Source organism: Myxine glutinosa, chromosome 6, assembly GCF_964187855.1.
Source record: "Myxine glutinosa chromosome 6, kmMyxGlut1.1, whole genome shotgun sequence".
NCBI lineage: Eukaryota > Metazoa > Chordata > Myxini > Myxiniformes > Myxinidae > Myxine > Myxine glutinosa.
In genome coordinates, this window is record NC_136266.1 from 136,135,782 (window position 1) to 136,148,408 (window position 12,627).

A 12,627-nucleotide genomic window follows, 5' to 3' on the forward strand; every position below is an offset into this window, starting at 1 on the left:
TGGTGAGGCTGTTGCCCAGAAACAACTTGCTTTCGTCTCCTGAAAAGCAAATCCAACGGAAGGAAATCTCATTTCCTTTCACAAAGCCCGAAACAAGTGTGTGTCCACCCTCAGGAGAGCCAGGAAACAATATCTCTCCGTTCTCAGGACAGAACTCTCTTATGTCTCCCTCTTCCAAATCCTGGTGGCGTCTGGTCAAATCTGTTTCTGGTGTTTGTTCCCCCTCCATCCCCTCCCTTTGTTCCCCCTCCACCTCAAACGGCCACACGGCTGACTCCACGCGTGAAAAAGCTGAATGCCTCAACTCTGTGTTTGCCTCTAAATCTTGTGTCCCAAACCCATCCCTCTCTGTACCCACCGTACCCAGTCATACCCAGCTGCTCCTGGACTCTGTCCTTTCCTCCTGACAAGGTGGAAAAGTTTGTCAACCCTAGACTGATTCTGCAACTGGACCTGACGGCATCAGCCCACGGGTCCTAAAATCTTGTTCTTCCGCTCTTTCACTCCCTCTCTGTTCTCTTCACACTCTTTTGCTCAAGGTCATCTGCCATCTGCTTGGAAATCTGCCAACATCACCGCTTTGCACAAAAAAGGTGCAAAAACAGATCCCAGCAACTACAGACCAATCAGCCTTCTCTCAATTATCAGTAAAGTCATGGAATCCATCATTGCTTCAGATATGAAATCTTTCCTCTTCTCCAATGGCTTGATCTCTGATCATCAATTTGGTTTCAGACCTGGTCACTCTACTCTGGACATGCTGCTACTGCTTTCTCAGCAATGGATGGAGGTCCTCAATGCCAAACAGGAAATTAGAGCTGTCTCCCTTGACATATCACGTGCCTTCGATACGGTCTGGCACCCCGCTCTGCTCACCAAACTCTCCTCTGTTGGTATCCATGGAAATCTCCACGCATGGCTGGCGGACTTCCTCTCTAGTCATAGTCAACGTGTGGCCCTGAATCGGTTTCTCTCATCTCCTCTTCCTGTTCAGGCTGGAGTTCCCCAAGGCAGTGTTCTGGGCCCTGTGCTTTTTCTGGTCTTCATCAATGATCTGTCCGACTCTCTTGAAAATCCTCTATCTCTTTGCTGATGACTCTACTCTGTCGCTCCATTCTTCATCCCTCAGATCGGCAGTCTGCAGCCTCCTCACTCTCTGCAGACCTGGACAAAATCACAGACTGGGCAAACAAGTGGAACATGTCTTTCAATCCTGACAAATCTCACACTCTTACGATGTCTCTCCGAAAAGACCGACTGGACAACCCTCCCATCTACTTTCTGAATAATCCTCTCCATGAAGTTCTGTCACTCAAACTTTTGGGTCTAACTATCTGCCATGATCTTTCCTGGGAAAACCACATTTCAAATCTGGCCTCCAAAGCCAGTCGCCGACTGGGCATCCTCCGTCGTGCGAAGTCCTTCCTTGGCACACCTGAGCTCCTCACCATGTACAAGGCTTTCATCCGCAGCTCAATGGAATACTGCTCTCCCCTCTGGGCTGGTGCTCCTGCCTCACACCTACCTCGTCTTCACGCTGTTGAAAGCAAAGCATTCAGAATCATTGGAATCTCCCGCGATGACGCTAACTCCAAGGGCCTCTCACTCACTCACCGCAGGCAGGTTGGTGGTCTTTCCGTCTTCTACCGACTCCTCTCTGGCCTTGCCCCCCCCCCCCCCCCCCCAGCTCTCTCTGGGCTCTGTCCCGCAAATATTCCTACAGGTCGCACAAGATCTGCCTGCAACCCTCTTATGGTTAAACTGCCAAAATCAAGACTCTCTGCTCTCCTTCACTCCTTCATTCCTCTTTTCTCCCGCCTCTGGAACAAACTCCCTCACTCTCTTCAATCCCACTCCACCCTCCAGGTCTTTAAAACAGCTGTTCACCACCATCTCTTATCTTCCCCCACCCAAAACCTTGATCTTTTCTATCCCTGATAATTTCACCCCAATTCCACTTTTTGAAATACCAACTTCTGTCCTGGAAGTCCTTGGTGCCCTTGTGCTTTATACTTCTCCCACCCCCCCCCCCCCTTCCCACGCCTCCTGCCCCCAAGCCCTCTCCCTCACACACATCTCCCTGCTCTTAAATGTTGTGTGCTCTCAAGTGTTTGTGTGCTTCCCATTCTCTTGTCTTCCGCTCCCTCTTTTTATATATTTTGTTTGTCTGGTTGATTTGTTTGTGAAGTAAATGTCAGCTCTTTCACGAGCCTCGATTCAGTATACAAAAAAAAAAGAAAAAAGGTAGAGGTGTTTTCAAAGCATTTTGTGCTGTTCATGTGAGTGGAGAGAGAGAGAGAGAGAGAGTGCTCACATGAATGGACCTGTTTGTGTGGGAGCATCAATTTATTGGTCAAAGTTGTTAATTTATAACATCAAGGAAGGAGAATACGGAGAGAGTTAATCTACTTTATATGGATACACAGTTTTATTTTGAAAATCGATACAAACTATATTTATGAGGATAAGATATTTATGATATTTATGATAAGGAGAGAATTCATGGGATTGAGAGCAAAGGCTTATGCTTATAAATATATTGATAAACATATTGAAAGTGATAAAAAGGTTAAAAGGGGTGGTGAAAAATTGATTATTATGAAAATTATGTAGGAAACTCGACTTGTGAAACCTACATAGATGTAAAGAGGCAGGATAAAGGTAACGTGGTACATGGAACTTTTTCCCTCAAATACCCACCAACAACACGTATTTTGTATACGGCCACAGGGCATACCCGTGGCTACTACCTGGGTTGGACATGGGACACCAGGTATAATATTACAGTACCAGATGATGATGATGATGATGGACAGTACCAGAGGATGTTAAACCAACTGACTTGTCTAGCAATTACACGCCCCGTTACGAGTGCCATATGAATCCACCATATTTTATCATCAAGGACCCCCCCAAAGGACTATTCTGTTTAAAGTGGGGCTTGCGACCCAGAATACGTCATTCCACACTTGCATCTAATAGAGGGCTCCCCTGCTGAGGCTTTGCACCTGAAGAAGAAGGAGCCAAACTGCATGATTACTTCAAAGATGAACTGGAGATATCATGATTGGCAAGCATCTTCGGAGTCTTGAATGCTGCCATCTTGAAATTCATTGGACCTGTCCTTTGAATCATTTTGTGTTGTGCCTCATCAAATGCATACCGGCACTGGTTACCAAATGTTTCACTAAAATTACTCCCACTATGATACAACGTGAGGAGACTTTCCAAGAAAATGTGCAAGCTTGATCTGCATTGAACTCCCCCCCCCCCCCCCCCCCCCCCCCCCCCCACAATTTAGAAAGGTGAGTCAACCTACAACTAGGAAGATTGAGGACACCCCACTGTCATGAATAAGGAATTTGCCAAGTGGAAGGTTGAGGTGAATTGCATTTTCATGCTTCGGAAATTATATTCTCCTGTTCAAACCTTTCCTTTGCTAATTTAGATAATTAATTTACCTTTGGGCCGAAACTAGACGGGGACAGGAATTATTCATGAAAGCAGACTTAAGATCCGGAATGAGTACTTATATATTTTTCCATGGGGGTAGTCGTTTTGAGTTCGAGTCAGGGTCAAATCAAGGTTGCTTTAATTAAATTGAACACTTCAAGATTGTCCTGAGGGAACAACAGGGGGGAATGTCGTGGTTAAATTTAATCGAAACAAGTCAGGAGACGACGATGGTTCACGAGCGAGCGGTATTCAATGACAAAGGACCGACTAACTGAAACAGGCCCGGACAGGCCAGGCCCGGAAATGTCAAAACGAAGGTTACTGACCTTGAAATGAGATAGAAAATAATGTATAATCAGTTATGAGGTTAGTTAGCTACACAATACCGAAAATTCGGTGAAAAATGAAATGAAAAAAAAATTAATAAGAATAATAAATAAATAAATAAAATGAAAAAAAAAAAAATGAAAAATCGAGCTTCGTGAGGCCAGACACATGACATTGGCCTAACCAAATATTGAAACCCCAGTCAGATTCCACCAAACCCCTCGGAGAAGATGTACCTTGAACTCGATTACCCCCTAAAAAGACATCTTTTTCGGGCGTAGCTCCGCCCACAATGGGCGCAATACGCCCACTCTAGGCAGGACACAACTCGATCATGATATCAACCTCCCACCCAAGTTTCATCAAGATCGGATGATATCATCGGGTAGTTATGCTGGGGACAGACACACAGACACACACACACGTCGTATATAGTTGTCACTTGATAACTCGTGAACCAATTATGAAATCCATGGATTATCAGATGTGACTGACTGTACGTGGGGTCATCTTGAGGGGGTCATTTTGGGGAATGCCAACGTTTCGATGAGGCAGACAGGCTGCGTGGGATGATGCCCTTCCCCTTCCCTGCGCCCCAGTGGTGGCCACTTGCCTGTTTGTTGAGGGAACCAGATGTGGCTTTTTAAAGTGAATGTCATAATAATCTATATAATCCTATACTTATTAAGACGTATCAGTATTAAGCACATACATTGAGCACACTTATATTCTTTATGTAAAATTTAATAAAAAAATTTTTTTTTCACGTTGGCAGTTAGTTTCATAATTCAATATATCGCACCAGTCATCTAAAAACATCAGGCGAAGTGAGGACATGAGCTGAGACAATTCCTTTTCATCTTGGGCTAAGAAAAGTAAATAAGATGCATAGTTTACACAGGTTCACTAACTTCACAGCCTCCCTGTGCCAATATAACTTTCTCTACCCATAACAGCACTGCCTCGGCTGTGGTGAGGCAAGGCAGACATTCCTCCAGAATACACTTCACCTCAAGGCTTCTCATCCTCCTTTCACCCTCCCAACCCTGCCCCCTGGTGTGCCGCTTCTCCATGAAATGTATTTAAGGAACTTTTTACAAAGGGTCGGGGACCCTTTGAGTACCAGTTCACTGGTAATTCCCTGTTTGTCGTTAAAGGCGGCAAAAAGGGTTGGCGTCAGGAAGGGCATCCGGCCGTAAAACATTGCTTCAAAAAGGGGACCGAAAAACAACAACAACCACGGTTCCCGAAAAAGGCCAACCCCCGCTTTGCGGGGAAAAATGGCCTCTAAAGGTGTTTTTTAAATATATTTTTTACAAAGGGTCGGGGAGAGATATATGCTGGCAATAAACGCTTCATATTAAACCACAAAAAGTGGAGGACATTAAATTATTCTACCACAAGCGTCATTGGGGAAAATACTCACACTCACCCAGAAAATCTTCCTTTGTGGCTGTCGCCTTGAAACCCATGGCGTAAAGATCCGAGACCTGGACGCCGCAGCCTTTCTGAGTCAGCACACGTACCGCGGTATCCTTGAGAGCTCCATTGAATGACTTGGGCTCTTGGTGGGCGTACACAATTAGGACCTTTGGAGCTGCACACACCGATGGAATTGTGGGAAAAAAAACAATTCCACATGCTGGAAAAGCCCCTTTCACACTCGCAAAAACAATATCGGTCTGCGAATCCTTCAGCGTGAACGGTGATAATACACGTCACATGTCAAATGACAAGCAGGGGCAAAAGATGACGTCACTGGTACCCAGAGTGCTCCATGACAGTCAGGAAGTGACGTCACTGTATAGCCAGTTTGTGAAAGACTTGGACGAAACCATTCCCCAGCTGGCCCCACAAGAAGGTGGGGATAATTGGGAGCGTCAGAATCATGTCAGAAAAGAAACAAATAAAAACAGATCGTTTCTTTTCTTACTAATTCGTAGACATAGAAACAGATCGTTTCTTTTCTTATTAATTCATAGACAAAGAAACAGATTTTTTCTTTTCTTACTAATTCATAGTCATAGAAACAGATTGTTTCTTTTCTTACTAATTCGTAGACATAGAAACAGATCGTTTCTTTTCTTACTAATTCGTAGACACAGATCGTTTCTTTTCTTATTAATTCATAGACATAGAAACAGATCGTTTCTTTTCTTACTAATTCATAGACATAGAAACAGATTGTTTCTTTTCTTACTAATTCGTAGACATAGAAACAGATTGTTTCTTTTCTTACTAATTCATAGACATAGAAACAGATTGTTTCTTTTCTTACTAATTCGTAGACACAGATCGTTTCTTTTCTTACTAATTCATAGACACAGAAACAGATCGTTTCTTTTCTTACTAATTCGTAGACATAGAAACAGATCGTTTCTTTTCTTACTAATTCGTAGACATAGAAACAGATTGTTTCTTTTCTTGCTAATTCATAGACACATACACTCCTGGTGTGTACCCTGGTTTAGCATAGGTACACCGTATCCCTGCGTGTCGTAAGAGGCGACTAAAAGGTTGGTGTCAGGAAGGGCATCCGGCCATGAAATCATTGCCTCAAAAAGAGAACCATGACAATTACAACTACAAAAATTAATTACAACAAAGTAATTAACACCATTTAACAATTAACACAAATTAACAACTACAAAGGAATTAAAGGAAGAGGAAAGATATACGGAAATGCTGTTGAATACAGAGAATGAATGGGATGGCAACATAGAGAGTAACCCAGTTTTAGGACCGGCAGAGAAGATAACTGAGAAGGATGTTGAGGAAGCGATAAAAGCAATGAAGAGTAGAAAAGCGGGAGGGCCGATGGGAGTTGTGGGAGATATGTTGAAGGCAGCAGGAAGTTGGGGTGTGAAGAGAATGACAGATCTGTAATCTGGTGGTGAAGGAAGGCCGCATTCCAGTGGATTGGAAACTGAGTGCCCTCGTCCCTCTATACAAGGGGAAAGATGACCCTCTGGAGTGTGGCTCGTACCGAGCGATAAAGTTATTGGAGCATGGAATGAAGGTATTGGAAAGGGTGTTGGAGAGGAGGATAAGGAAGAAGGTGAATATCGACGAAATGCAGTTTGGATTTATGCCAGAAAGAGGAACGACAGCCGCGCTCTTTATTGTGAGGCAGTTGCAGGAGAAGTACATGGAGAGGAGGAAGAAGTTGTTTCTTGAGTTTGTTGATCTGGAGAAAGCATTCGATAGGGTTCCACGCAAAGTATTGACATGGGCATTGAGGAAGTTAGGAGTGGAGGAATGGTTGATCAGAGTATTGATGGCAATGTACAAAAGAGCGCACACAGCTGTAAGGACGAAGGACGGGAACAGTGGCGAGTTTGAGGTGAAGGTGGGAGTGCATCAGGGGTCGGTACTAAGTCCAATACTATTTGTAGCTGTGATGGAGGTGCTGGCTCAGAACGTAAAGGAGGGTTTACTGTGGGAGTTGTTTTATGCAGATGATCTGGTGTTGATTGCAGAAAGTATGGATGGACTGAAGGAGCAGATGAACAAGTGGAAGGTTGTATGGAGACAAAGGTCTGAAGGTGAATATCGGAAAGACTAAGGTGATGGCAAGTGGTAAAGCATGTGGTGAGGTGGAAAGAACTGGGAAGTGGCCGTGTGCTGTGTGCAGGAAGGGTGTCGGAGTGAACTCCATTCAATGTAGAATGTGCGCTGAGTGGGTTCATCAAAAATGTAGTGGTCTGAGAGGGTCATTAACCAGTGTGGCAGCTACATTCAAATGTAAGGTGTGCACAGAGGGAGCTGCAGATGGAGGAAATGTTGAGTTGGATCTTGGAGACGGCGTGAAGCTGGAAGGTGTGAAAACATTTTGCTACCTCGGAGACATGCTGAATGGAGAAGGTGGATCAGACTCGGCAACGGTTGCTCGAGTGAGATGTGCATGGAAGAAGTTTCGGGAACGGAGTGGCATGCTGACGAGGAGGGGAGTGTCGTTGAAGCTGAAGGGAAAGGTGTATGCTGCATGTGTGAGAAGTGTTATGATTTATGGGAGCGAGACATGGGTCATGAATGTAGAGCAGCAACGAAGGCTGGAAAGGGTGGAAATGCGAATGGTTCGGTGGATGTGCGGAGTGTCGTTGAGAGAGAGAGGAAGACAAATGATGAATTGCGAAAGATGATGGGAATAGAGCCTGTGATGGATGCTGTGAAGAGGAACAGGTTGAGATGATTTGGTCATGTGTTGAGGAAGGATGAAAGTGACTGGTTGAGAAGAGTGATGGAAATGAATGTGGAAGGAAGTAGAGGACGGGGAAGACCGAGAAAGACTTGGCTAAAGATGGTGGAAGAAGAAATGCGGGCAAGGGGGTTAACAAGGAGAGATGCAGAGAATAGGGCAAAATGGAGAAGATTGTCATGGGGACCGCAAGGCTAACCCCCGCTCTAGCAGGGAAAATGGCCTTAAAATGCATGTTGTTGTTGTTGTTGTATAGAAACAGATTGATTCTTTTCTTGCTAATTCATAGACACATACAAACAGATTCAACTTGAATAGCCAATTTGCACTATTTACAGTCAGACCAAATCAAACCATTTAATTAATGTAATTGTCTCTTGTCATTCACCAGGGTATGTTTAAAACAACAACAACAAAAAACGAACAAAAAAACAATTTTTTGTGCAAATGCTGCAAATTATCGATGTCACATTTTTGGATATGCATTTACGGTATTTCAAATGTCTTCTTCAATTGATGTTTTCAAGCTTGCAAATCCAATAGATCACTGCCTGGACCACTGAAGCATTCCACCAGATTTCCGGCCACTCCAAGTATTTTCTCCACAATTCGCTTCCGCCGGCCTTCTCTTTTTCACATTCGTTCCACTGGACTTCTCTCAACAACTAGTCTTCTTTATGGTTCCTCCGCTAAGATCTTCACTCTTGTGCCTCGTTCATAAACCAGAAATGGTCAGATCACTCCTGTCCTGTGCCTCATTCATAAACCAGAAATTGTCACATCATCACTCCTGTGCTTCGTTTATCACTCCTGTCCTTTGCCTTGTTCATAAAACAGAAACGGTCAGATCATCACTCCTGTGCCTCTTTTATAAACCAGAAATGGTCAGATAATCACACCTGTGCCTTGTTTGAAAACCAGAAATGGTCAGATAATCACTCCTGTGCCTCGTTTATAAACCAGAAATGGTCAGATAATCACTCCTGTGCTTCGTTTATCACTCCTGTCCTTTGCCTTGTTCATAAAACAGAAACGGTCAGATCATCACTCCTGTGCCTCTTTTATAAACCAGAAATGGTCAGATAATCACTCCTGTGCCTCGTTTATAAACCAAAAATGGTCAGATAATCACTCCTGTGCCTCGTTTATAAACCAGAAATGGTCAGATAATCACTCCTGTGCTTCGTTTATAAACCAAAAATGGTCAGATAATCACTCCTGTGCCTCTTTTATAAACCAGAAATGGTCAGATAATCACTCCTGTGCCTCGTTTATAAACCAAAAATGGTCAGATAATCACTCCTGTGCTTCGTTTATAAACCAAAAATGGTCAGATAATCACTCCTGTGCCTCTTTTATAAACCAGAAATGGTCAGATAATCACTCCTGTGCCTCGTTTATAAACCAAAAATGGTCAGATAATCACTCCTGTGCCTCGTTTATAAACCAGAAATGGTCAGATAATCACTCCTGTGCTTCGTTTATCACTCCTGTCCTTTGCCTTGTTCATAAAACAGAAACGGTCAGATCATCACTCCTGTGCCTCTTTTATAAACCAGAAATGGTCAGATAATCACTCCTGTGCCTCGTTTGTAAACCAGAAATGGTCAGATAATCACTCCTGTTCCTCGTTTATAAACCAGAAATGGTCAGATAATCACTCCTGTGCCTCGTTTATAAACCAGAAATGGTCAGATAATCACTCCTGTGCCTCGTTTGTAAACCAGAAATGGTCAGATAATCACTCCTGTGCCTCGTTTATAAACCAGAAATGGTCAGATAATCACTCCTGTGCCTCGTTTGTAAACCAGAAATGGTCAGATAATCACTCCTGTGCCTCGTTTATAAACCAGAAATGGTCAGATAATCACTCCTGTGCCTCGTTTATAAACCAGAAATGGTCAGATAATCACTCCTGTGCCTCGTTTGTAAACCAGAAATGGTCAGATAATCACTCCTGTGCCTCGTTTATAAACCAGAAATGGTCAGATCACTCCTGTGCCTCATTTGTAAACCAGAAATGGTCAGATCATCACTCCTGTGCCTCGTTTGTAAACCAGAAAGTCAGATCATCACTCCTGTGCCTCATTTGTAAACCAGAAATGGTCAGATCATCACTCCTGTGCCTCGTTTGTAAACCAGAAAGTCAGATCATCACTCCTGTGCCTCGTTTGTAAACCAGAAATGGTCAGATCATCACCCATGTACCTCGTTTGGGTAAACCAGAAATTGTCAGATAATCACTCCTGTGCCTCGTTCATAAACCAGAAACAGAGCATCCTGCCTGCCCTCTCTCGTACCCACCTCCAACGAGTACCAGTACCAATTGTTGTAGTTTCCGTTTCCCGATATAACCGTATTCAGTTGCTGAAAGTCAGCTTTTGAATGAATAATTCATTATATCTCATTAGTTTGTTCACATATTACGTCCAATATTTTAAAGGGACGATTTTACTTTTTTGGGACGAACCAGATTCGGATGGGTAGCCTAATGGTTAGAATTATGGAGGTCGGTGGTTCCAACATTAGTCGAGTCAAACCTCTTGCTAAGACCTTTAAAATAGTTCGTGCTGCTGCGTTGCTGAAGCTCAGCATTTAAAAAGGATACATTACGGACAAACATCCATAGGTTGGCAACCATTGTGCAAACATTGATGGACCGAATGTCCTCTTTCCTCCTGCGTCAAGGTTCCTTGGAAGGAAATTCATATTTATATTTACTCTAATTATCAGTTACAAACAAGACAGATCTTCTTTCATAAGACAAGACGACAGACAAATCCATTTGACTTCAGCGCTGAAACGCTAGTACAAGTCCACGACTCCCAAAAGTCCCAAGTAAATAAAACCATCAAAAACAAACATGTGAGTACTCCATAATGCTGCACCCTCGTCGTTCATAACACTGGGCAAGGTCTCCGAGAATTAAAGTCTGACTTGCCATGGTAACAATTCTTACCGTTCATGATGGTAATGACAGCAGAGCAGGGCATACGCCGAGTGACGAGGGTAGCGCTGATAAAGGTGAAATGTAGTCGACACAGTGATCATATATATATATATATGGTTTGTTGACGTATCTTACAACGTTCACTCCGGTTGACCTATCAAAGTCGAGAAACGTTCTCGACTCCGCACAAGCCCCGCCCACTGAAACGTTCCTCGACTTCGCACAAGCCCCGCCCACTGAAATTTTCCTCGACTTCGCACAAGCCCCGCCCACGGATACGCCCCGCCCACTGATATAGAAAAATTGAAATTGCTCGATTGTGTCTGCACGCGACGTAGGCGTGGCCGACGTGGGTATGGGCGTGGCCGATAGTTGAATGAAAACAAACTTTAAGGGTAATACCCAGAGTCGGCGTCAGAACAAATCTAATCGGGGGGCATTAGGGTAACCGCGGGGGGGGGGCACAAACTGCCGTTCGAGAACTCAATCTATGATGTAAATGCTTGATAATAAGAGTTTGCCGTCAACAACCAACACACCAACCCAGTTACAATTTAAAAACATGCTGCAAAGTCACACACACACACACACACACACACACACACACACATACACACACACACACACACACACACACACACACACACACACACACACACACACACACACACACTGCACTGTGCCCCCACACTGCACAAAATATAGCAGAGCAGTTAAGAGGAAGCATCGTTCATTTTTTCAGGAAAGCACCAAATTTGGCACAGATGTAGTATGGACCTATACAATTGTTTTCCTGGTAGACCATGGGCCGTACCTAATTTTTCTGCGTAGTTTTTGAGTTTCATAGTCTCCTCCTGGGGACTACTTGAAACCTTCCTTAATATATTCCTCATATGTGCCTGAACCCAAAATCAAATGTTCCCAAGCTTGAAAATTGAGTGTTACTGAGAATTTCACAAAAAAAACAAAGAAATACATCGAAATGGTTGCTAAGGTAATTTTACCCTAGCAACGGTGACACAAAGGCATTTTCTGTGGGTTTAGAGCACAGAAATGTAACAAATGGGCAGAAGAAATACCTGTAAAAGACTCCATTTATATAAACACATCCATAACATTATGTTAAATGTTGATAAGAGGGTCTTTGTAGTGTCTTACACAATGAATTACGGGAGACATCAATGGGTAAATTAGTACAGTTCATAGCGGGTAGTAAACTAGTTTGGAACACCACCGCCATCATCTTTTCACCAAACAGAATAGTTTAAAATGCAAACATCTCACAACCACGTGTTTAAATGAAGAAAAAACATACCCCTTATTTATTTTATATCTCTGTTCATCCAGTTTAATGTTTGCTTGAAAAACTTACACCCAGTACCATCCTCGCTTGTGCTCATACTTTATTACAAAATATTGCCCTCTTTTTACAGTGTTTTCAATTGCTAAATTTTGTTTCTCCTATTTCATACCTCGTATTAAATTAAATTAAATTAAATTAAATTAAAGGGGACCAAAAAACAACAACAACCACGGTCCCCGAAAAAGGCCAACCCCCGCTTGCGGGGAAAAATGGCCTCTAAAGGTGTTTTTTTTTCTTTCTTTTTCTCATACCTCGTACACAGGCACTTTATTTCCCCCTCCACTCCCTCCCTCCCTCCCCCCCCCCCTCTCTTTCTTTTCCTTTTGTCCTTTC

At 43.4% G+C, this 12,627-nt stretch overlaps 1 protein-coding gene across 2 annotated transcripts in view; it reads right to left on the minus strand.

The window, feature by feature from the left end:
* Positions 1–11,110, minus strand: part of LOC137430343 (ribosyldihydronicotinamide dehydrogenase [quinone]) — a 30,051-nt gene extending 18,941 nt beyond the window's left edge. Inside the window, exons 1-2 of one of the 2 annotated variants that reach the window (XM_068121143.2) lie at positions 10,941–11,110; positions 5,216–5,380 (exon numbers count right to left, since the gene is read on the minus strand). In XM_068121143.2, the coding sequence (XP_067977244.2) occupies positions 5,216–5,380; positions 10,941–10,974 (199 nt within the window). In that variant the 5' untranslated portion in view covers positions 10,975–11,110. Of the gene's footprint in view, positions 1–5,209; positions 5,381–10,940 lie in introns of both variants that reach the window. The other variant, XM_078780562.1, reaches the window with a different exon arrangement.
* Between the last annotated feature and the right edge of the window lie 1,517 nt (positions 11,111–12,627).